This window comes from Phoca vitulina, unplaced genomic scaffold (assembly GCF_004348235.1).
Source record: "Phoca vitulina isolate PV1807 unplaced genomic scaffold, GSC_HSeal_1.0 scaffold21, whole genome shotgun sequence".
Lineage (NCBI taxonomy): Eukaryota > Metazoa > Chordata > Mammalia > Carnivora > Phocidae > Phoca > Phoca vitulina.
Genome location: NW_022589724.1, coordinates 16,061,190 through 16,087,388, shown reverse-complemented (window position 1 = coordinate 16,087,388; position 26,199 = coordinate 16,061,190). Strand labels below are relative to the sequence as shown.

The following is a 26,199-nucleotide window of genomic DNA, read 5'->3' as shown; positions in this document are numbered from 1 at the left end:
GAGGCCACAGGCAGGACTCCTTGATATGGAGATGGCGGGAGGGCAAGCCGGCTGGGAGACCACGGGTCAGGCCACGGAGACCATAACACTGAGTGGGCCAGGTGCAATAAAGCCACCTCCGTAAAGCCAGTGTGGCTCTCCCTTCCAGAACATGGTGCTCCCTCCTCAGTGCTCTGCTACGGGAGGGAAAGGGCACCGACTCTCAGAGACAGTCCACAGTACTGATGCTGCCCAGGTATCATCTTGCCATAACTGGGAGGAATAAGCATTTTTGTCCCCGTTTGAGAGATAAGAGTCCAAGGTTTGGAAGGCACGGGGCACTTGCTCTCAGCTTAAGAGTCAAAGCCAAGTGATCTGACTCAAGGTCCCTGTACTTCTCACCCCATGGGTGGAGACTCCCCAGTAGCTTTTGGTCACCCCTCCTGTGGTTTCTTGTCTGTCCATGTGTCTCCATGCTTGAGTCAAGGGCAGTGCTTGTGCCCGATTTCTCTCTCCTCTTCACTGGTGTCTAGTGCAGGTCACTAGGCGTGGCTCGGTGAATGCTGCCATATTGAACTAAGGTGGCTTCTCCAAGGCCAAACACGTGGTTCAGGGCTGACATATTTGATCCAGAAGCCCAGGGTGTGGACATGGGAACAGCAACATGGTACAGAGAAGGCCCCAGGAGACCCTGAATTCATTCATGAGCACTAAATGGCCAGACCTGTCCACCACCCAGGCTCCCACGCAGTTAATGGGCAACAAATATGATGATGGCAGTAATACCTGGTATTTGCAGTGATTTCTCCCATTACTCTCATGCACAGCAGAGCCTGTCCAATTCCATTATTTAATTCTTAGAACCACCCTTTGAGGAAGGTATTAATATTACCTCTACTTCCTCGATGAGAAATAGGCTGATCGTTAACAGGGAGGACGCAGGCCCTCGAGACTCTTGAACCAGTTGAGGCACACATCAGTGCTGTCTTCCCCTAAGCCCTTGCTCGGGACAGACACCATCAATTAAATGGTGCATGCTGCTGCCCTGAGTGGAGACCCCAGAATCCATCTTAATAAAACACTACGGCAAGCCACTCACCATTGGTCAGGATTGGCCTAGGAGATGAACCTATTTGCAATCCTTGAACTTGGCTGTTAGCTCACTGTCTTTTACATCTTCAGTATTAAGAGCAGTGAAAAGCCTAAAGTAAGCACTAAAGCCAAGACTAGTTGAATAAAAGAATGAATTACCAACAAGAACAATGTTGTTGGTCCTTTACTATATACAGATATGCCCCGCTTTTCCAAAGTTCACGTTGCACCCCTTTGCTTGTAGGAAACGCCTGAATTGGTACCTGTTCTCATTAACCAAAAGAAATCGAAAGAGGATTTTCACTTTTATGAAAGAAGGCAAAAAGCAAGAACAGCGTTCAGGGTTTGTTTGCGGCAAGTCTTACAGAAGCAGTGTGCATCCCAAGGAGTGAGAGCCGCGCCACTAGGGGCTTCTCCAGAACTACACTCAGCATCTCAGGATCAAGCCACCAGAGCTTTGGCCTGTGCCTGTGAGCATCTGTGCTTGATCTCGATTTATTTTGTGCCTTCGTTAGAGAGATGTGGCCTCAGGAATCAGAAAAGCCTAAAAGAGACTATTTTGGGGGTCTGGGAACACTCAAAAATTCTGTCCTATAAATTAACAGCATTTGCTTCTTTGCTTTATGCCATTTGTCTTACAAAAGGTGTCGCAAGAGCACCCTGCTTTCGGAGAGCGGAGGAAACCTGTATCAGGCATTCTAACAAGTGTTTCACATGCCTGGTCTTATTTGACCATATATATATATATATATGAACACTGGAAACCCAAACATCGAGATTCTCCTGGCTGCAGAGCACTGGAATCCTCTCTTCACTCCCACGTCCATCCTGACTTCCCTTTGCCCCTCATTCCAAACTGACCCCCTGAACATACAGAACTTTAAGGGCAACTGAGGTTTGACAGATAAACACACACACACATCTCCAATCCCCTCTTCTGACCTCCTTTTTACATACTTAATAGCACTGAAAAAAGATAGAGACAGAAACAGACAGAAAGACACACACACACACACACGCACACAGAGAAAGAGAGAGAGAGAGAGAGAGAGGAAGAAAAGCCAGGCTTTCTTGTAGCGACCATTAGAAACAATTATCACTTTCCCCAGGCCTCCAGAGCAGCCTTCCCCTTTGATGCCTGCCTTATAGAGATAGAGAGGAGGGGGGAGGAGTGGACTGCTTTTCTTTCAATTTCGAGATTTATTATTTGGCATGGACAGACAATCAAGCAAAGCTGAATTTCCTGTGTACAGAGGGGTGTGCAGAGTGGAGAGATGCCTCCTTCCTAGCACCCAGAGCTCTGGAAATAGCAGTGGACCTCAAGGCCTCCACCCAGGAGACACTTGCAGATAAGATCGCTTGGCATTTGATGCCCTCCAGCCTTGGGGCTCTGCCCTGGGGTGACTAGCCCCTCAACACCCCCGAGGTCTGTCCCTAACACATTAGGTATTGCACACTCCAGAGGGATCTAAGATCTTGGGGCCTTGTGCACCTTCCCACGTGTCCGGAATCCTGAGGTTTAGGGTCCAAACCCCTAGCCTGATCTAAATGACCGTGGAGAAGCAGCTAGGCTTTGGAGCGGAACAGACGTAGAACTCACTGAAGACATCCCTGTTCTGTAGCACATTAACGCTTTAACAGTGAAACTACATTCCTTGGAGGAGAAATGATTCACGATCAATTCTATGGTTCTAGGGGACGGAAACCGGATGCCCTAACCTTCTTCTAAAGGTAAAGTTTATTCAAGGGACCTGAGAAAGCATCCGTGAGAGGTGGCAAGGCCAAGTTGAAACCAGCGACCGTGTTCCACGTGCAGATCCTCGCATTCCTGGGAGGTGGGCATCACCGCCCTCGATTACTCTACAGATTCAGAGCATGCCAAAGCCACACCTGTCGAGGCTGCTGAGGGCCGGGTGTGATGCCTGCTGGCCCCGGGTACTCCACGTCTATCTCCCGCGATACAGGGGAGGGTACTGAAGGTCACGGTGTATGAATGGTGAGCATGAGGCAGTGATGGTGATGCCCCAGCTGCTTTCACCTCCAGTAAATGCAGCCCGTGTCACGCTGGAGGGGAGCTTCACATTTACCCATTTTTAGATGGGGAAACTGAGGCCAAGTGAGACATAATCGGGTTACAAATTACGAATAATGACACTGGTCACCAGTTCATACGGTATGAAGCGTTAGTCCGCACAGTCCCACCCCAAGGGGTGAGCTGCTTCTCCCCACCTTATGCACAGGCGAGCCAGGCATTGGGCTGTACCCATCGCTGGAGCCCAGACAGCCGTTCCGAGGACGCACTGGGCAGGGGCTCGAGCTTCTCCAGCTAGTAAATCCTCTAACAAGGGAGAGTGATTACTGTCGGATGCGGCGGTCGGCTTTTGTGCTGCTGACAGCCCCCCCACCCCTTGAAAGGCCTGGCTGGGCTCATTTCACACGGGCCCTCCGTAGGCCTGCTCCCGGCTCCGTAATTATGCCATTCACCAGTCACCCAGGCCCGCCTCTGAACTCCTGACCCAGCAGTGAAAGACTTGGGATCTCATTACTAATCTCTTAAGCCACCTAGTCTTCCAAAATACATCCATTTAACTTGGAGGCCAAGGCTTTAGGGGTGGGAGCCCGGGAGAGGGAAAGCCCAGCACAGGGACTTCTCATGACACGGCCCACGTCCCCCTTGCTGAGGCCTGTGGCCCAAGCCCCGGGGCAGCTCGCCTGGCTGTCCTGTCCGGCTCAGCGCAGGGCCGGCCTCGCTGAGGAACCGGGAGGCCTTTGGAGGGGAAGGGCATCTGGGTCCACCTGTTTGTAATTTCAGGGGTGTGGGTAGGGGATGAGGCCTCTGTTTGTTTTAATGATTATTATTGTTGTTGAGAAGGGAGGGAAAAAAAATGAGCAGAAACTGCTAACATCTGGAGGATGCTGTCCAGCTTACGTAATCTCCCGTCGCAGAGGAAACACGGGATCCCCAGCCAGATGGTCCGCGGGTGACTTCACGGCACATGTGCCTCCTCCAACGGCAAGATGCTGACGGGGTTAGGAGAGTGCGTGCGGGGACCTTCTTGAAATTCTTAAGGGCTGAGAGGCTGGGGTTTAGGGGCTCCCAGAGATCTCAGTTTTCTTTTGGGAGACTCAGATTTTTTTTTTTCCAGCCAAACCTCGAATTTTTCTATTTCTTTCTCCATTCATTCATTCATTCATTCACTTATTCACTTAATTCAATGTACAGTTACATAGCACTTACTACACGTAGGTTCCTTATTCACCTTGGTCTACAGGGTGGAGATGGATCCCAGATTTAAAAGGCAATAAAGGTAAAACCCCTTCTCACAAATAGCTCCCATGGGGGGAGGGGGAGATAAGGGGCTCTAGAAGCAGATACTCAGAGAACAGTGCAGTTGGATCTGTGTTTGAGGTATGTTCGGGCCGAGGGAGGGGCACGGAGGAAGAAAGTTTCCAGGGCAATCTGTATCTGAGGGCCAGGTCCGAAACGCAAACTCCTAACGTCACATGGGCTCTGGAGAGCAGAGGCCAGAGCAGAGGCAAGAAAAGGGGGAAAACGGGCCACAGCTGAGCCATGACAAACCCAGTTTCCCAGATGATGTCAACAGCAGAAGCATGAAGGACAAAGTTCGAGATGCAGATCTTGCTGCAAGCACAGTTCTGAGCACACGGCTTTTTAAAAGCATGCCGCTATCTTTCTGTGTTGCCAAATCTTTTTTTTTTTTTTTTCCCAGCCTTTGTACTGAAAGCCATTCATGCAATTTCATCAATTCCAGATCAGGATCGGTAAAAGCAGCGTAGACTCTGGATCAGATCAAGGGGCACTGTTAGCTTTAACTGAAGTATTAATTCAACTCGAGATGGGAACAGAGACGCTGCCGGCGAAAGATGAAAATCCTATGACACTACCAACTCCAGATCGGAATCCAGAAGCACCACGATTTTTATTTCAGAGCCCAGAGGTATTGCCAGTTCTGGAGAAGTACACTGAACATGAAGCACTTCCAGTGGTAGCCCAGAATACTGAGATACCGTGACTCTAGAATTGGACTGGGCAATGCTTGTCTGCTTTAAATCTGGCACCCGGAAACCACCTACGGAGAATCAGAAACCAAAGCCCAGAGAACACAACTCCAGGTAGCTTCCATCCAAAATGCCCTCTCTCCTGGCTCTCGAGTGGAGAACATAGCCGGCTCTGGAGCAAAGTCCTGCAACACGGAAGTCTCCACCACTCAGCTCAGAGCCACACAGACCCAAGCGGTATGTCTTAGGCATCCTGTAGACCTCTTCTTGGCCTCTCTCCGGGAGCCCTGAGATGTTCACGGGTTAACCAGAAGAGCGCTGACCACATCCAAGCTAGTTGAACAGTGGTTAATGGCAGTTTTGACCACGTAGGCCTATTCAAGAAAGGTCAGAGGAGTGATTTTTCACTTAAAAACATCTGTGTGTTGAAAGAACAAGACTTTCGCGAGTTCATAAAACTAGGAGTTTCCAGGTCGTTCTTTTTTGTTTTTCCTCGCGCTCCCCATTCCTTCCTCTTCTTCTCCAGCTTTCCTAATTAAGACCTGTGTGTTCTAAGTTGTGTCCACGATGAAGTCCGAGTCACATGCCCTGCAGGGAACCCCCACCTGATGCCAAGATGGCCACACTAAGTGCACCGTCCCTGGGGTCTCACTGCAGTGCTCAGGATTCCCTCATCCCCTCCTATAACCCTGGGGAGCCAGGGCTGGAAACCGCGGAGTGATTGGCTCCCTTGTCTTTGCTTTTGAAGAGCAGGCAGTGCTCTTCCCCAGGCAGTCTTGAGCTTGATTTCTCCTAGAAAGAGGCCCCAAAGGATGCCGGGCACTGACTTATGCAAGGAACAAGAGGACGGGGATTGCTTTGGCTTTTAACAGTGTCCTGCTGAGCCTGAAGCTCAAATAGGGGCTCTCGTTCTCAAGGACAAGGGCAGCATTGCTCTCTGGCCTGGCCCTCCAGATTTCAGAGGTAGGGCCGGTGACTGTGACATGCAACCTGGGGGCTCTGCCCACTAAGTGCCCAATGGCCACTGCTGACTTACATGTCCAGCACCCCACGAGCAGGTTACTCTGGGGGACAGAGAGCGTGCAGAGTGGTGCTTTCCCCCAGGGGTGGCCGAGGCAGCACACATCTGCACGAAAGCAGAGTGTCAAAAAAGCAGCAGGATCTGGGACCCACAATATGAACTCTTCGACCATCCCTCCACCTGCCATGTCCCTGAACCTTCCACTGAGTGGTGGAAGTCACACACATCTTAAAGTCAAAGGGATGTGGGCTGGGATCTCAGCTGCTGCCCTGTGCTGACAGCATGACCTTGAACCCTTTGGGAGGGTTACACTGCTCCACTGCAAAATGAGATGCTCGTACCTCCCCTGGAGAAGGACCCCTACACATGCAAACGTTCCGGCATGCCCCACCTGCTAGACATACAATTAACATGTCCCTACTTCATCCCTCCCTACTTCTTTCTTCCAGGCTGTAGAGGAAGACAGGCTTGGGTTCCAACCTGAGATTTCCCTGCTCCACCCCTGGGCCAGCTGCAGAAACTTGGGTAAGTTACTTAACCTCTGTGAGTCTCAATTTACTCCTCTGTAAACGAGGGAGTGAGCGGCTGCCTCACAGAGTGGCTGGCAGGTGTATATGCTCCAGAACAGCAAGGGGCTTTGGGTGGAGCCCCTATGGCTCGCCTGCCATTCACTTGACTCCTGTCCTTGTGATCAACTGTTGTCATGACCATCAGGTTCCTCCCTTCACTGTCCTTTATTATTGCTGAGTCACCGCTCCCCCCTCCCCCTTAACTCTGTATCCCTCTTCCGCCTCCCTCCACCTAGTCTTCCTCCCTCCAGTCCATCTCTTTCCCTTTCATACTCTCCTCTGCTGGGCCTCTCACTGGGAGACCTCCAGAGGGTAAGCCAGGCTCACAAGCCAAAAAGACAGTCCCTTATGGTTCCATCAACCTCTATAGTCATCTACTCACTGGGACCTCACTGAGACACCAATCTCTCCCCGGAAGAAGAAGACGCAAAAGGGTAGAGCCTTTACCCGGCATCCCAGCTTCCGGAAGCTGTTTCCTACTTTCTGCACAAAGCTGTGAACAGAGCAAAGTGCAGCTTCAGTCATAAATATTTACCACACGCCTACTTTGTGCTGGGCCCTCTTTTTCATCTTGGAAACAACGAAGACCAATGCGCTTGTGCGGCTAACATTCTGGAGCGGTGGGGGCTCGTGGAGGCACAGAGCAGCAGAGAAAATTTCAGTCTGGGGCCCAGGGTGGGCTTTCAGGACCCCTTCCCCCAACTCACATGATGGCACGCACCCCGTCGGCAATGGAGGGGACAAAGCAGGGGACTTAAGAAGGCCCTCCCTCACTCTGGTCACCCACTGCACGTATCAGGGGACTACGCCCTCCCCCACAAGGGAATCACTTACAGACACTGATTTGTATATTTAAACCAATCATAAAGGAGACATCACTCAGCAGACATTTGTTTCCAACGGCCTCATTCAGTGAATCCAGAAGCACCCTCTGAGTACTTTCCGGGCAGCAAACCCTATGGTCGGCACAGGAAATCCTTAAATGTTAAAGATAGAGCCCGAATCCTTAGCTGCTCACGGGGCATTTGGTATGAAAAGCTGTGGATGCAGGAAATGCAAGGCAGAAGGCAGCTCGTGCTCTGGGTCATTGGATGGTTCCAGAAGGGCTATGTGATATCAGAAGAGTGAAGGCTGCACATGGGTGGGTGTTCAGAGGTGGCCATATGGAGGAGACGCCATTTGAGCTAGGCCTTGAAGGATAGTTCAGCCTCCAAGAGGTGGGCAGGTGCACGATGGTTCCCTCAGGCGGGAGAAATGGAAACCCCAGGGCCTGTCTGGAGATTGCCAGCCGCCCGTTCTGCCTGGAGCGCCCCTGTCAGGCAGTGAGCTATGCACAGGAGCTGGCAAGGGTCGTGCATGGCCCTGCCTGCTCAGGCCTTTGGATGTTACAGACCAGAGGAAGCCATACAGAAAGCTTGGCAGGTGAGAGATCACAGAGACCCATATTTATGGTGAATTATGGAAAATGTACTCCAAGGGCAAAACTCCTCTGTTGAAGGTATATGCACATTTTAAAAGTTAAGACACTGTTTCACAAAAAAAGATTAACATGTCCTATCTCACTCTGGAAAAGAGATAAATATTATTTTTAAACAACTGATTGGGACAGGTGGTGTGGACCCTGGAAGAACCGGATTGACTCCTGTCCCACCATGTGTGAACCTCTGCTTCCACATTTATGAAACGGGAACGTGGTTCCTACTCCCCAGGTTGGTTAAAAGGATGTAAATGCAATGACTGAACTGAACGAATTCAGGTGGCAGTTACTCTAGGTCAAGCACCGTTCCAAGTGCGTTACATGTGCTATTTTCTGGAATTCTCACAATTACCGCTTACTGCCCCCACTGTACAGATGAGAAGGCTGAGTAACTCCCCCTGAGACCTCCCTGTACGTGGTAGCTCCGAGATGTGACAGACTCTAGATCAGCCCTGTCTAACAGGTAGCCCACTATCCCCACAGGGCTACTTAAACAGAAATTAAGTAAAATGAACAGTTGCTCGGTTTTGCGAGCCACATTTCGACAGGTGGCTAGGGGCTACGCTATCGGACGGTGCACATATAGAACACGTCTACTGGCATTGACAGTTCTATTGGGACAGCTGCTCTGGAGCCTGGGCTCCTAAGGTCTACCTTCTCTGGAACGTCAAGCCCCTGCCCCTAGCTCCCCGACACCTGCCAGTTTCTCTGCTTCCCCGGACCCCTTGCTCCCAGGCAGCCCTGCAGACCTGACTATCACTCAGGCAGCAGCTGCATTCCTGAAAGCCGGATCCTGCCAGCAGACCAGATCTGCTGGCCAAATTCTGCTGTGACCCAGGACGGAGAGAGATGCAGATACCAGCCAAGCGCGCCTGTCCACCAGCTGCACGGATAGGTCCGGTGTGGGCAAGGGCCCCGGGGAGGGCAGGAGCCCAGGAAATCTCTGTGGGACCAGCCTGGCACAGAAGCATGCCTCTGGGCAGGGGCACCTCTCCCAAGCCCGGAGGAGCCCATCCCTCCCTGGAAAAGGACCGTGCACAAATGTACCCGGGACCTCCTGGGACTCGGATCTGGCTGAAACATTAGGGGAGTTTGAAGAAACCCAGGGCTGGGGGTGGAAGAGAGGGTGGAAGGCCCTTTTTCGGGTCTAGGTCTATAGATAACACACCCAGGCGACTTCACAAAGTAAGGCTGGTGGGATGGGGTGGGAGCAGGGGGCTTGCAACACACACACAAAAACAAAATCCTGGGCGCAGCCAAACCTCAGCTCCCCTCAGAACCCCATCCCTTGGGCCTGGCTTGAGAAAGTTTACTTTCAGACATAGGGAAATGAGCATGTGGTTTTGGGGACAGAATTCAATACTGCCAAAGCAGCGGGCTCAGCAAGCCTGACTGGTTGCTGCTTCCCAAGCGCACTGCCGCCCCGGAGGGTGAACGCTGTTTACATTTTTTACATGTTTCTTGGGTACAGAACATGAAACTAAATTACACAGCAAAGGCCACGCTGGCTACACGCCGGTGCCCCCACTTAAAACAGAAACAATTAAAAAAAAAAAAAAAGGAAGAGAAGAAAGAAATGAAAATGAACAGCAAGGATGGAGAGGGGTCCCAAGGGGCCCTGAGTGAATGCCAGGGATGGAAAGAAGGAAGGAGTCTGGTCCTGAGTCTGAGAGTGGGGAAAGAAGACGTGGAGCCCTGACGACCGGAGCGGGACAGGCTTGCAGGGAAGACAAAGGAATCTTCCTAGAGGGGCAGTGGGCTGGGTTGACAGGGCCAGGGCTGCTCTCCGCAGAAAACCGGTGGAAGCAGCCCCAAACCACAGAGCCATGCTTGTTCTTGGGCTCCGAGTCAGGAGGCCACTGCCAAGCAAGAGATGAAGACTCGTTCCTCAAACCAGGCCCTCCCTGCTCCACGTGGCACCATCCCGGCCGTTCAGGACGTGGCTGGTGCTCGCCTTTGAGGGCTGGCCACGGACCCCCTTCTGCACACAGGCGCCAGCCCCCCCACGCACCGACCACCCCCTCCACGGACGGCCCTCTGAGGCCAGCTGACTTTGTCCATGGGTCACGGCACCCGGCCAACTTCTGGCCTGTCCGATTTCAGGGTCCCTGTCCTTTCTTCCACGCAGGCTGCTCGAGGGCCAGGGTTCACGGCTTGGTCTCGACCTCCGCCCACAGCTTTTGAAAATGATGCTTTGGACATAGTAGGCGGACAACACGATTCTACTGATTCTCAATCCAGAGAGCAGAATCATTTCAGAGCAGATAGGGGCTTGAGAGGTTGGGGGAAGCTGTTGAAGCAAAGTCAATTCTTCGTTAAGTGGAGTAAGACCAAGAGACTCAAAGTCTCTCTCTCAACTTGTGCCCCAAAGAGTATGCCTTAAAAAAAAATAAATAACCACACTCAGTCATTCCTAACTGGATGCTTCAACTGCTAAAACTTCATAGGCAGGAAGAAGCATTTCATTAGAAAAATCTCTCAGTTGCTCTCAGAAGGAAAAAACCACAGTTCTGGATCCACTGTCTCACCCCTGATAGGTACCTGCCATATACGTATTATTACTGCTAGTTTATGGATGGGAAGTTGGGCAGGAGCCAAGAGAACTGGCGTGCCCCAAGTGAGAGGGCCAGGAAGTGGTGGGCCCCAGAGCCCAAAATCACATGAACGTGATCCTAAATTTCACCTTGTTTTCTTTAAAACTCTCCTCATCCAAAGCTTTTCAGGGCCAGTCGTGATGCCTGGCATTTCTTAAGTTGGAATAAATACCAACAGAGAGAAGGAGTGAAGGAGTGAAGGAGGGAGGGGAGGGGAGAGGGCTGGGAGGAGAGTCTGGTGGTGGCCGCCTCTGCGGGGATCGTGAATAATTCTGCCGACTTCAAGTCCCTGCCAGGCCGAGGCTGCCATGACAAATTTAGGGCGGTCACAGCGACCAGCCCAGGGGCTCCGTTCCGATGCAGGCGCTGTTTCTGATTCTCCTGGAGGGGGTTCTGGTGCCCCACATCAATGGGACAGGCTGTAACGGGCCATGGGACTTTCTGTTCTGTCTCCTTAGATGACTCGCACATGTGCTCTTGAAAAATTATTCATAAACCACCAGGAGAAAGCACATCCCATGGGTATTTGGGAAAACTGCTTGGAATCTTCTCTGAAATGTCAGTGTGTTCCTTTCGCCTGTCCTCCTCCTTCCACCACGGGCAGATGCTGTCCCATTTCACCAGTGAGGAGAGAGGCACGCTTTGGTGAAGGTACGTGCAAGAAAAGGAGAATGCTCAGAAGTGACCTCACCGCTGGGGGGTTGAGGCCAAGATTTCCCTCTGTCCTTTGCAAATCAGATCATCTAAACAGCACTGGAGAATTGCTGCTCTGGGCACACTTTCCCGGGGAGGCTCTTTCCCTGCAGTGCCGGTAGGGTGGCGTGAGGAAAGGCAGAAGGAAAGGGGAGGAGTGCCGTGGGTGAGGTGCTTCGGCTCCCTGAGCCTCAGTTTCTTCACTGTGAGAGGGCAGGGAAACTTCTCAGTTTGATCATGTGCTTTAAAGCCCTTGTAAAGGGTCTGGCATTCAGGAGGTGTTCAATAGATGTCTCTCCTCTTCCTCAAATGGACGTCCGATTCTGTCAGCCCTCTGCTTCTCACTTCTGGAGAGCTCCCCCCTGCACTTAGGATAAAGTCTAAATTCTAGTCATCTGAAGGATGTCCCAGCACACCTTTAGAAGCGCATCTCTCAATTTCCCCTTTCTTTCTTATTGGCTTTTTTTTTTTTTTTTGGATGTCTGTCTGTCCATCTCCACCTCCCTCCCCTGTGTCTCTCCCTGGACCCACCACACTCCCTATACTGCAATGCAAGTGCTCATGGAGATTTCTTACTCTTGTGTCCAGAGAACCCAGTGGGAATCGGCTCCCTTCCCGGGACGCGAGCATGAAGAAGACACCGAGAAATGGCCCCTGCTTCCTGCTTGGACCCAGCGGCCATTGAGGAGTGCACGCACCCTGCGACCTCTTACTGACACTGCAGGGTTTCCTGCGTAGAACACAAGGCTTACAACACGCCTGGAAACACACCTGGAAACTGAGCAAAATTACCTCTTCCATCCACAACTGTCCTCTTTGTGCCTTTCTTCTTGCTTTCTCCCATAACCCAGAAATAATTAGGCGTAGATCTGAGAAATCTTTTTTACCCTTTGGGGTCGGCAACTTAAGACATGTCCTATAGTCCTCCCATCGTTTCATAAACACATTTTAAATGACTTTCTGGAGAGGGCAATGCTTCGCCTAAGAGGATGAATGCCTATAGGTGGAGTCTACACCGCATGGCAGAAACGGCGGGGCGGAGTCTACACCATATGCTAGAAACAATGGGGGCAATATTTGAGGTAGTGGTGTGGCAAATTCCATTTTCTTGGTGTTCCCTGAACGTGCACTACGTATGAAAAGATGCAAAAGACACCGGTTCTCCCAGCTGCTTCTCCAGGGTCGCTCTCGGCAGGTGGGAGCTGCCTCGTCCCGCACCTGAGCTCCCATGAAGAACACAGTGGTCAGCACCCTGGTTCTGCCCCTTACAGGGTTGAGCCCCAAAGCTGCTCACCCAACCCTCTGAGCTCCACTGTCCTAATCTGGGAAGTGAGAGCAGCGATTCCTACTTTTGTAGCAGTTTCAGTAGGATTCAAGGAATTTGAGGCAGAAGCTGGATGAACTTGATAAATGTTATTTTTATAATTTGTGCAGGGCTTTCGGAAAGTGGGCGAAGGACTTTTCCTTACCCACGTGCTGGCTCTCATCCCTGCTGGCTGAGTAAGCTGATAGCACTGTGGTTTCTTCCTCAGGGGAACTCCCTCCGGATCTCACTCTTGGGTCTTTGGCAGCTATCTCTAGTAGGACACACCCCTCCGGATGAAATGGTGAGCCCTCTGAGGGCAGCAAAAGGACCAGCGCTTCTTTGGAGTTTCTTAAAATGCCTGGTGTAGTCCTGAGGTTGCGGGAGACAGGCGCTAACACAACTATGTCTGACTCAGCGGAATATCTACAGAAGTGTGGGTCCCTGTGGCCTCTGGGTGAGGGTGTGGGGGAGATTCCTAACATGACCGAGACAGAGAATTAACATTTGAACTACCCAGTAAGTGGGGAAAAAAACCAGGGCTAGGTGTCTTCTCTACATTTATTCTCTCAACGTCCACCAGGTAGATGCTGTCATTCCCACTTTCCAAAAGAGGAAACTAAAGTTCCCAGAGGAGTCATCTGCTCAAGGTTCCCAAATCAGAGGAGGGGCAAAGCCAGTCATGTGACTTCCATTAAACCCCCCCCCCACTCTCTTTACCTACTCTTGTTCCGCAGCTTAAGATTCAAATAGATTTCTGCTATAGCCAATGAATATATATATGTATATATATATAACCAATGAATAAATGAATTAATACATAATTCAAGACAAATTATGACTTGTTATTTTAATGGAGGCCCTAAGTATTATGGACATGCCTAGAAGCTGGTCATAGCAACTCAAGGTAAAGTGGCAAAGGACCCATATGCCCAATAAATGGGTGGATGGAACAGAACATCAGAGAATCGATTACAAAGGAAGGAGAGGTGTCTAGACTCTCACTTGCCTTCTAAGGCAGGGATCTCCCATTCAACCACCAGCTCAGCCTGAATGCCTTACCATGGCGAGCTTAGTAGATCACAAGGCACTCCGTCCCCCTATGGATGCTCTTCGTTCTTAGAAAGGTTTTCTTTATTTTGGCCCTGAAACCACTGCCCTGGAAATGCTTAGTCTAAGCTTTACCCTCAAAGGATTAACCAAATAAATTGGTTGGTTGACTGAAGGTCTGTAATCCCTGGAGAGGCCTGCGCATTCCAGGTCGTCAGTATTTCCATTTCCTTCTTAGGCCACTGCAGAAGGAGGGAGGTGCCTGTCTAGATAGGAGGAAATGGACTGTGGTAGAAACACTGGGGGTGGGGGCAGGATGAAGGAATATCTACATCTCATTTTGGCAGCCTATGGTGTAAAGCACTAGAGAAATGCAAAACATGGAGACAAAATGAGGACAAGATGAAATTTTTGCAAGCACTTAACCCAAACCATTTCTGAGGTTCCCTGAAGAGAGATAACTTGATTCCTTCGGTTCATTTCCATTTTTGTTCTGTCTCAGGGACTTCTTGAATTCCAGCCGGGCTGGGAAGGTGCATGGCCAAAATGTCCAAAGAATGTCTTTTATGAGAGGGTGGTCAGCCCAATTTGCACACCCGGAGGTTCTGATGGCTCCGATAACGTCTGGATAGGAGACTCGAGGCTTGGGGTGGAATGGTGTAGCCCTAACCAAATTTGGGGACCTTGTTGGAGGAGAATGGACACGTGAAAGACTGGAAATTATTAGAACAAAGGGCTTTCACAAAATTGAAACTCAAGCTTTCAGAAATTCTCTAGACTCATGAAGCATGATGAGTGTGGCTCGGTGGCCATCCCAGCGGGAATGTGCCAACTTCTTCTGATGGGGCTGCTCCTCTTGATAGAATCCTCACACCTCACAAGCCCAGGGGTTGGTTCTTCTGCTCCCTGGTTTCTCCCAAAGGCTCCAGTGCAGAGGTAGGCACCTATCCTTCAAACACCTGCCTTTACCATGTTTATAGTATAAGGGGGGGAGACAGAGCGTGGACAAAGCTGGCTTGTAAAGAGGAACGAAGAACAACTGTGGTCACTTCATCCCTCCCCCAAGTTAATGGAGTGTCCCAGTGAACGACCACCAGGGGACCTCACAACAGCCCACCTCGAAGGGATTGAGAACAGCCTGAACTCAGAGGTGTAGGCAGCGCCCAGGAGTCTGCTAGAGGAGAATCCAAGTGCCTCAGGGCATTTTGCACAGTGACACCAAAGATAGGATCTGCCCAGCCACGTTTCTTCCTATTTCCCAGTGCGGTTTTCCAGGTGTCCACTGACTTCTGACTTTTGGAGGTGGCCGCATATTCCCAATCTCACTGGCAGCTTCTGCAAGATCCTAATCTTAGATTCTTCACTTCTGGGCTGTGTGGCTCTGGGGAAGCCACTCAGCGGGATTGGCTGCAGAGTGCGGGAGGGTCCAATGCAGTGGCTGGTGCACCTCCATGACCCTCCCCACCCCACTCTCCCCAGGACCCAGGCTCCTGCATGGGAATTTCGTGTGTGTGCATGCACGTGCATGCATGTGTGGAAGAGAGACAGAAAGAGAGGAAGAAGAAAAAGGAAAAAGTTAATTGCACTGGGGGAAGGCGAGGGGCACGTGGTACATCTAAGAACCTCCCAGCTCCTTCTCTCAAGCCATCAACCTCTTCACTGGAAGCCCTGACTGGGTGAAAATTAACCAGCAGCCTCCTCTAATCAGCACACACGGTAACAATGAAGGCCATGGTTATAGGCCCCCTCCTCTTCTCTGTTGTCAGAAGGGAGCCACCCTTACCCTCCAGGGAACACCTTGCCTAGAATCACGCAGGCTCCGTGTCCGTGTGAGCGTGCACGGGCGTGCGTGTGCATGGTGGGGGCAGTGCATGAGTGACTTCTAGGCATTTGCTTTCAGTGGGGGAATTCAGGAGACTTTTGTTCTGCCGCCCTCCAGGCTGCCTGCCTGGCCCTGCACCCAGCCAGCAACACATCCCCTCCCCTGACCCTGTATTCTCCAGTGAGCTGATCTCATTATGGCAAATTTAGTTACAGCTGAAGTCTCCTTGTAACAAAGATTATGTCCAAGCCCAGAGTAATGGAACCTAGTCGATTTCATTAAAATAAAATTGGTTACAATGAATAATTCAATAGGATGATTTTGTTTCCTCATCTCCTCTTTGTAGATCGAAGAGCTAGTATTTATAATGATTTTTTGAAATTGGATTTTTGTTTAGGAAGAGATAATCACCCATAATTCCTGACAGCCCCTCCTTAAAAGGCTGGGATAATTGCCCCGTGAATTCTCCTTTCAAATGCTAAGGCTGGACAATTCCTTCTCTCTTTTTTCTTACTTTAGCAGCCATAACACTTTGGGTGGTTTTGAAACACAGCTGCTGCCTCAGCTCTTGCTCATATGAGATTCCGAGTGTGTTAATTCCCTTGTTTGAATGATGTTTTTTAAACATTTCTAGAACCCGTTGCCAGTGTTGAATTGGGAATTCCTGGCTCTATTGCCGGCCAGCCCTGCTGTTCCCAAGCAGGACCTTCTATGCCACAGAGAGGTAATGCCCCAGTATCTTTTCTTGGCGGTGCTCATTTGCATGTAGCAGTGTGTGTGTGCATGTGTGCGCGCACAAGTGCGTGTGTGCACGTGAAGTGTCTACAGTCAATTAAACACATGTTTCCGGAGCACCTAGTCTTGTCTTGGCCTGTGCTTGAAGATGAGACGGCAAAAGTGAATGTAACTCAAAGCTGTTCTCCAAGAATGAGCAGCCTAGGGAGAGCAAGACATGCACCTGGGTAATTCGGGTTCAAGGTGACAGGTGCAACCAAAGAAAAATTCAGCAAGTACACAGGTGGCACGGGGAGGATGAACCCTAGACATCCACTTACTCACTCATTCATTCATTCCTTGATTCATTCATTCACCAGGCTAGCACTATACAAGACTCCCTTCCACCCGAGTTCGGGCAGTCAGAAACAAATGCAAACGCATAAATAATCTAATGCATGTAAACACAAGCAAACAGACAAATGAAAAAATGGTCAAATAAACACTGCGACTTATAAATGAAGTGGACCTATCTTGTACCTCATCCAGGGATTTTCACTGGGCCCCAGAGGAAGGTCACATCTCTCTTTCATCTAGACATCAGGCTGAACCCCCCACCCCGAGTCAGGGAAGCAATATGAGAGAGGAATGGCTGGGAATAATGACTCATCTGCAAGGCCAGGAGCAGGCTGGCCTCTGAAGATGGCCACCAGGCCAGGCGGTTGGAAGCACTGAGTCGTGTCTCTGGGAAATGGGAGTCTCGGAAGAAGGCAGGTGCTTGCTCAGCAGGATAATTGGAAAGGGGGCTCTGGGGACAGCACGGCCATCCCTAGAATCACACAAGCGCTGGTGGCCCCAATCTCTTGTTCCCTCAACTAAACTGGCAGTCCCCTGGGGCAAGAATCCTGGAACATAAATAGTGCATTAGGGGACTGAGGAGTGAGTCACAGCTTTTTAGAGTGGGGAGGTCCTTGGAGATCATCAAGCTCAACTACCCTCTAATTTAAAGATGGGGGGAAATGGGGCCCAGAGAAGTGGGGAGACTAGTCCAAGGTCACACAGCAAATTCATGATAGAGTTAATTCACAGGTGAGTGCTCAAAGAGCACACAACTTGGCACCCCCCTCCAAACAAATAAAGCAGGACTCCCCAAAAAGAATTTAGTCTTAACCCATTGAATTCCAGTGGCATATCCAAAATGGAATTCCTTCACCAAATATGAATTATAACAGGTAGAGAAACAGGAGGACAGGCTTTACCCTACTATGCTGATGTCCCCTGCACTTAACCATCCCAATTTCTCATCCCTGACAAATGGTACTTGTGAGGTCGTAGGATTACATTTGGTTAGAGATATGGTCAGGGGGCCACAACCAGTGACATTACATTTGAGGAGGGCAGCCCGGAGGGGCCGAGCAGAGATGCAAAATGTCTGTAGGAAATGTCACACGTGGCTGGGAGCTTACCTGGGAGGCTGCCGGCTGGCCAATGATGACCCAGCCTGGGCACTGCTGGTCCTGATGCGATACTGAAGCATTGGATGCCCACTGATCCAGGAACCCCTGGGGCGTGTAGACCCCACAGTCCTTGATGCTAGTTTTTTGTTCAAACTCCTCACATACGCCATCACCATCATGGAAATAGCACCGGCTGGGTTCATCTGCAGGAGATGGACAGAGAAGAGAGAGAACAGATAGATATTTGTTCTGTGGTCTCAGCTGAAATCCACAGTGGTGGGATCAGACGAGCAGAATCATCAGCACTGTAATGCCCATCATCAGTAGTCACGAGGGATTATTATTCACCCTTAAAAAAGGAGATCCAGCCATTTGTGACAACATGATGAACCTGCAGGACATGATACTAAGTGAAATAAGCCAGACACAGAAGGTCCACTAGTGGATGATTCCACTTGAATGAGGAATATAAAGTAGTGAAACTCATAGGAGGAGAGACTAGAATGGTGGTTACCAGGGGCTGGCGGGGAGGGGGAAATGGTTGAGAGTTACTGTTCAGTGGGTATACAGTTGCAGTTATGCAAGAGGATGTAAAACATCGCACTTACCGCTAACTTTGTGCTTATGGTTGTATTAAGTGTATGCATACTTGAAAATTTAGAGCGTAGATCTTGTGCTATGTATGTTTGAACACACACAGATTCACCAACACTTCATTATACCCCAAGTGAGCCCCACAGCCACCTTGTGAGGAAGGCATTATTATTTTAATTATTTCAGTCCTCCAGATTAGGAGACCGAGATCCCATGTGTCTTTAATAACGTGCCCAAAGTTGGGGCGCCTGGGTGGCTCAGTCGGTTAAGCATCGGCCTTCGGCTCAGGTCATGATCCCGGAGTCCTGGGGATCGAGCCCCGCATTGGGCTCCCTGCTCAGCAGGAAGTCTGCTTCTCCCTCTCCCTCTGCCTCTCCCCCCACTCATGTGTACGCACTCTTTCTCTCTCTCTCTCAAATAAATAAATAAACTCTTTAAAAACAATAACACCCAAAGTCACACAGTGTGTTCATGCCAGATCCTGGTTTCAAATTCAGGCTTTCACTTTCCAAGTTCTGGGTACATTATCCGACACCACAGAACTTCACAGTGGCAAACAGGTTTACTGAGCTCCGAAGAGAGTCCCGGTGTCACATGAGGAAGGAACGGATACATCGGAGGAGCTGGCTTCAGTCCCTGCTCTGTAACTCAACTGCTCTGTTCCTTAAGACAAATCCCTTTCCCCCTCTGGACTCGATCAGATAAGAGGGTCCACGTGCCGGGCCTCTGGGAGTCCTTCCTGTCTACTGGCCTAGGCTCCTCAGGGCTTGGTGGTTAAAGTGAAAGGCCAAGTGAGTTCTCAGGCTCCCATGTAATTCAAATCACAGCAGTGATTTCTGCTTGGGACAACTTAAAGCTGCAGCTGGCTGCAGTGATTCTCAGGGGCCAGGACACAGACCACGGAAGCGTGGAGTTGGCAGGTGCCTTCCAAGGAGGCAGGACCCATGCGCGTGGCTTGCTGGTTCTGCACCGAACAACACAAGGAGAAATCAGAATGTAGCCATCTGAAAGAGATCCCCCTGCCCATCCTTCAATAACTCAAATGTCAGGTCGTCTGTGCTCTTTTCCCAATACTTCTAGGGCAAAACTAAATACCCCTGCCTGTGTGGGTTCCTATTTTATGAGGGTCCCTACCCTAACACTTAACTGTGCCATCCTATCTGCATGCTGCAGTTCCTCTGGAAGACTGAGCTTCTTGAAATCTGGTCCCTACTATGCGGTGTCTTCGGGTGCACTTAAAATCATCATCCAAACTAGTGATCGAGATGCTATTAAAAACTATGTCCAGGCAATAGGCACATTTCCTGGGAAAATCTGAACATCCCAGGCATACTGGAACATAGGGTCATCCAAAGGATACTGGTTGGTCTAGGACATCCTTCCCCTATTTACTCCAAAACAATAGAGTGGAGCCCCGTTTCCAATCAGGAATTGACTTCTGTCCCTCAGATTTGCTATATAACTTTGCACAATTAGCTTCACCTCTCAGCCTCTGGCTTTCCATCTGTAATACAGAAACGATGGTCCTAAACACTGTAATAATGTTGTATGGTGACAGATGGTGACTGTACTTATCACGGTGAGCACTGAGGATGTACAGAACTGTTGACTCAATATATCGTACACCTGAAACTAAAATAACATTGTATGTTAATTATACTTCAACAAAAAGAAAAGAAAGGAATGATTGTCCCAGCCAGGACAACCTCTCAGGATACCCACAAAACTCTCATAGGACATGGACATAAACATGCTTGTACATTCTAGAATAACAGTCAAGAGAAAAAAAATTCTTCTTCTAAGGGGTCAATTTATTTCTAGCTGGTTGGATGGAATCACCTTGTGAAATCAGTACTCACTTAAAACACTGTGCAGCATCCCCTCCCCACCAAATAGAAAGAGCCAGGGTCAAGTAGAATTAAAACTTGGATTTCTAGGATGCTGACTATCTGAAAAAGGAGTCTGTGAATTCAGGGGCAACAGAATGTTGAACCCTTTCCAAGCTCCAAAAATCCCTTGTTTATTTCAGCAAACAGTTTACATAGTGAAATACTATCAAAAGAGCCAGAATAAATCAATTCATTATAATTCAATTATTTAAGGATGAGTCTGAGTCAGCTGAGGACTCCAGTGACCAGTAGCATGCCTGGCAGCTCAAGGATGGAGAGAAGACAGACTCAGCACTTCTCAGTAGCTCCAACCTCTTGGTGAACGGGGCCAACTTAACATATAATAAAATGTAGACCCAATCCGAGAGTGACCAGCCATTAATCCAGACTCTACTCTTTCAAAACGCAGTCAAGGGAATTGCAAAAAGCACAGGTTTCAGCATCAGACAAAGCCAGGTTCAGATCCTAGCTCTGTCATATATAGGCTTATAGGACTTAAAAAAACTAACCTAACCTCTCTGAACTTTATTTTCTCATCCAAGAAAAGAAAAGGAGGAAATAATATATTTACCCTGTGTTGTTGCACTTATTTCACAAGATGATGTGTACAATGCCAACAACTTCACTCATTTTAGCTAAGGGGAGACTGAGATCCAGAGGTGGTAAGGAGTCTGCTTCCAGATCACAGAGGGAGATGGTGGCAGAGCTAGAAGTAGGAGCCTGGGCTTTTTATACCTCAGAGGGTAATGTCCCTCTGCCCCCATGCTCTAGCTACAGAATAATGAAACCACATCCTTTTGAGGATAAGATCGCTTGACTGCTGGTACCACATTCTCCCCCTCCAACATGAAGACAGGGAGGATAAGATTATAGTAAGATCACAGAAGATCTATTCTCTAAGATGACTTAATTCATATTCTCAGCAAAGACACCTCAGAGTGGCAGGACTTGGGGCTAAAGCTGAGTTCTCATGAGGGCTAACTTCTCCCTGATTATGTTTAAGACCTCCATATTTCTGTCTGCTGGGACTCAGCAGAACCAGGGAATGAAGGAGAGGTCGGGGTAGGCATAGCAGGTAAATAAGTGGGAAGGTAGTTCAGTAGATGATAGATAGATAGATAGATAGGCAGGCAGAGACAGAGTTAAAAGAGAGATAGGAGGTGGTGGAGGGAGAGAGGGGGGGAGAGAGAGAGAGAGAGAGAGAATAAATATGCCTGGTTTCTCCTCCAAGATTCTGCTGACAAAGCTACCATGAGCCACTTTTTGAAATAACATCCTTGGACTCTGCTATTCATTTTCTCTTGCTACTGGAGTCCCGGGGGCCCTTCAGCTACATCTGCCAGTCTTCATCTGGGGAATTTTCTCTCCCTCTCTACTCCCATGCCCCAAGCACTGTAGAGAACAGAACGAGAAATGGAATAAAAATATGTGGCCAGGAAAAACAAAGACGGCAACAACAATACAATAAAACAAAACTGGCCTTCCCGTTTTCATTACATCCATTTACTTGGTGCTTTTTGAACACTTTACGCTGGTAGCTGAGCAGGTTATAGTGAAAAGAGTTTAAAATCAATACCAAGGTCAAATGACTATCCTGGCACCTGCCTTCCCTGTAGTAGCTAGGCAGCACTGATCATCATATAACCCCTTGGAGCACTCAACAAATAATTGTTGAATGAATGAATGACTAAAATCCAGCACTCCCAGTGCACGTACTCCTGTCCATAGTTCACACTCTGCACCCTCTGAGAAGTTTCTTTAGACAGGGTCTTAGGGTGGAGGGAAAGGAGCTGAGATGCCATTGGTGATGGGCTTACAGTGGGCTTGCACTGGGCAGTATGATTTCCCCACCTCACCCCTTCTTCCCCCGACATAAGAGAACTCCTTGTCTCAGACTCAGTCCCTCTTGTGCAGTAACACATTTAGAAACTGCTCTATCCAGCTAAAAGACTTGATGTGGGGCGCAAGCATTGCCAAGTCTGTCATCCCCAGCTGAACATTCCTGTGCTACTTTCTTTTCCTTCTGGAAGAAATGCGCTCAGCTCCAGGAGCCTGAGGCAGATGGACTCTCTGTAAGTGGACAGACACAGATGATGCCGCTTCTCATTGACTTAATTTTCACTTTCCATCTGTCTGGAGCATCAGGATGGAATGCCATTGCCTTTGCATTCCTGAGGCTTGTCTGAAGGACACTATTTGAGATGCTCAGACATTATTGCCCTTATTGGAGAGCTTGGAAGCCAAGTCTTAGGAGAATGAGATGAGTTTACCTTGGCATGTAAGCAAAGGCTGGGGCTTAGGCTTTTGTCAAGAGTTCTTGTCCTTAAAGTCAGAAAGCCTGGATTCAAGCCTCTAATCTGTCCATGATCATCAGGTAATCTTGAATCTATTTACTTATACTGGAACTACTTCAACCCAACTGGGGGACACTAATGAACTTAGCTTGATTAGAAAATTGTGAATTTGCAACACCACTAGAATCCTTGAGGTGAATGAATAAAAGAAAGAGCTAGAGAGTTCATTGCTGGAAAAGGAAGCAGGTACGTAAATTGCTCGTTAGCTCAGTACAAGATCTTAGGATGATTTCCACAAGCCCTCAGCTCAAGAATCTTGAAGACCAGACAGTCATAAGCTATTAACTACTGCAAAAACAAACTCAAGCCAATGTGTTCTTCAAACAAGGCCTGAGATAATGTGTGTTCCTCAGGATAGGGGGATAATTTAGCAGATTTGAGGAGTAACTATCCTACCCCAAACCCATTTCTGCCCATGCTGTGCTTCACATATAATGTTGTGACAGATCTCCCTGCTTATGGAGATCATCTTCCTTAGCTTGGCATACAAGACCCTCCACAATGAACCTCTCCTGCAGTTTTCCACACCAGCCATTCCCCATCATTCTGTCATGACCTCACAGGGGTTGTTTCCTCTGCCTAGGATCTATTTCTCATTTTTCACTTTGCTAAAACTCCTGCCGGGTCTTCAGATGCAGCTAAGAGCGTCTCCTCTAGCAGGCTATCTCCATCCTCCCTTCTCTCTTACTGACTCCCATCCTAGCTTGATCAGATGACCTTCCTCTGTGCTCTTTCTCACAATTCCCGGATTCCCCCCATCCAGCTTTGGTCAACCTGTCTATGAACAAGACCCTCTTTCAGCCCTATCCCAGCAGGCAGAAGGTATCTCTGGGTACAAAGTTGCTGACTCTCATCCCTGTATTCCCAACTCACAGCACAGGACCTAGAATGAAGGAGGTGCCTGACAAATGGTCGAGGAATAGATGAGCGGATGATGACAAATGAAAACAATGGATGCATTATATTTACGATAGATTATTACCAGTTTAGGCATGTTCTCAACTAACCAGGTGTTGGTATACTTTTCTGTGATGAGATTACCAGCCATACCATGACAGTACTGCAAACCAGATTTCATCAAAACAATGGTATCTTCTTCCAGTGGAATGACATATCTTGTCTAAAAGGTCAACTAGCTTTGCTATAAAATTTCTTCAAACTTTGGGACTGATTGCAGTTATTCTAAAACAAACCCACAGTGGCTATCTCACAAACATATCCATAATGTCCATATGGGACTAAGAAAGCAGTAATCCTCTTGCAATCATTTCAGTAATGAATGGGCAACAAATAAGAGGCACTAAAGCTTTCTGAAGATTCGGAAGTGAGGGTCATTATTATCCCCAGCTAAGATCACCTTTACTCCTTGATACGAACTGGAGAATAGAATCAATCCTGATAACCAATATTTATTTACCCAGTATCTGCTCTGTGTCTGTGCTGGTACTGGGGATACACTGACGCATCAGACCGGGCTCCTCCTTTCTGGGTAGAATCAATACTGCTTGGGAAAACAGGGAAAGGCTTCCCAAGAAGACAATTTGGGGCAACATCTTGGAGGAAGAAAAGAATTTGGGGAGGTGAAGGGAAGAGTATGAGCACTGGATGAGTCTCAACCAATGTGTGTGTATATGAAGAAGCTGTCAAGGTTAGAGCTACGGGAGAATGATGGGTCCTGGAACGATGAACTGAAAAGCTGACCTGAGGCCGGTGTAAGGAAGGATTGCAATGCCATGTTGAGGTATTTGAATTTTCCTGTTTAGAAATGGAGAGACTTTGAAGATTTTTCTGAGCAGGAATATCTGTGATTTTCATACTCTTAGGGGGTAGTGAGGTATAAGACCTGATTTTGCTTAGTAGGTGCACCATTTACTATTTATTTGACTTTGGGGAAATTACTTAGAATTTCTAGACCTTGCTTTCTTCTTCTGAATAATGGTTGAAGGATTGAATGTTTACTATCATGCTCAGATCACTTAATAATACATGTGATTATATAACAACCCAAAATGTTTGCTTAGTTTCTTCTGTGTGCTAGGTACTGTGATAAACTGTAGGTCCAGAGTAGTAAAGAAATCATCCATGACCTTCACCTCATGGAACTTATAGTCTAGTGGTAAATGTTGGTGAAGCACTCAGGACATAACAGGTGATCAATAAATGGTCTATGACAACAATGATGATCTTGGAGCTGAAAGCAATGATTTCATTTCCTGTATGGGAAAGCTGAGGTTCACGGAATTGAAGTGATTTGCTGAAGCCTTTAGAGAACGTCTCTAGTAGAGTCAAGACTAGATTATTGTTCTTGAACTCTTAACACAAAGCCCTTTCTACTACACCATGCCGATTTACCAGAGGTTTTCAGTATATAATTCTGGCGACAAAATAATTTGTTACCTTAACCAAGTTTCAATATTCTTTTTGGGAATCTCCATTTTCACTTTTCACGACATCCCTGGTGTGGTCCAAATATTAGTAGTCTGAGAAGCTATTGGGGTTACTAAGTCTCTAGCCCATTGAGAGAAAAAAAAAACACTCTACAGATGACAGCTTTAAGTAATAGGAAATGTAATAAGTAATAAGACTCAGGGAGTAACCAAATAATTTGAATGCATGCTCTCCTATCATGGGCTACCTTCCAAAGGATGGTAGAATTTACCAGTTTTTCTAAACTTCTTGTCTGCGAAGATGGGTCAACTTTTGAGAAATTAGTATCCATTTCTATTTCCAGCTGAGGGAACAGTGATTGGCATTAGGATATTCAGTTAGTCCAATGATGACTATTTTCTGTATTTTTTTAAACACCAGAAAAAATAGTATTTTTAAATTCAGCTGTTTGTTTAGGGATGGGTCCAACCACAACAAGCTTCATGCCACATAACAATTCATCCAAACAACAACAAACGACCAAAAAATGCACAGTCTTTGTGTCCAAATAATAGCTTCTTGGAACATGGGAAACTGGAGTGCTTAACCCCCAAAGGTTTACAAAGGGGAAGCTTGGTAGGGAGATGGTGGTCACAATATTGGTATATGTTTCCTCTGGAACAGAAATGACCGGACTTTATATCGCCCATGTTTCAAAGGCTTCATGTCAAACCCACACTGCTGACCTTGTTTAATTCTGTTCAAACTGGGATTTGTCCTTAACCTCCTCAACCAGATCAGCCTGTCCGGAGTACAGAAGACAGGGTGGTGAAGGGCTTCTAAAGAATTATGAATCTGCTAACAAGTTTCAGATGCTGGTTAGGTCTACTGAATCTGAGGAGCTTAAGTTGGTTTCTGGTTCCTACAAGGGTTGGCCATATATAAAAGTGAGCCAGAAATTCCTTCCTGTGTTCCACTGTGACAACCAGGCATCATCTAGCAAGCAGAAAGCACTAGGAAAAGAAGGATGGATCTGGATATAGCCTCACATTAACACTCCCATCCCACATCCAGGCCTATCATGGAGAGCACTGTCCGGGGGACAGGTTGGTCCTCTGTCCACTTGGCCCTTACAATACTCTCTTAACTGGTTTGGGTCTTCCCCATTTCCTAAGAGTAATGAACCTAAAGTGATTAATCTATG

At 48.3% G+C, this 26,199-nt stretch overlaps 1 protein-coding gene across 1 annotated transcript in view; it reads right to left on the bottom strand.

The window, feature by feature from the left end:
- PAPPA (pappalysin 1) overlaps positions 1-26,199 on the bottom strand; it is a gene marked incomplete at its 5' end in the record, with an annotated part of 238,201 nt that overhangs the window by 79,231 nt on the left and 132,771 nt on the right. Inside the window, one exon of the mRNA XM_032418990.1 lies at positions 17,801-17,994. Coding sequence (XP_032274881.1) covers positions 17,801-17,994 — 194 coding nt within the window. The remainder of the gene's footprint in view (positions 1-17,800; positions 17,995-26,199) is intronic.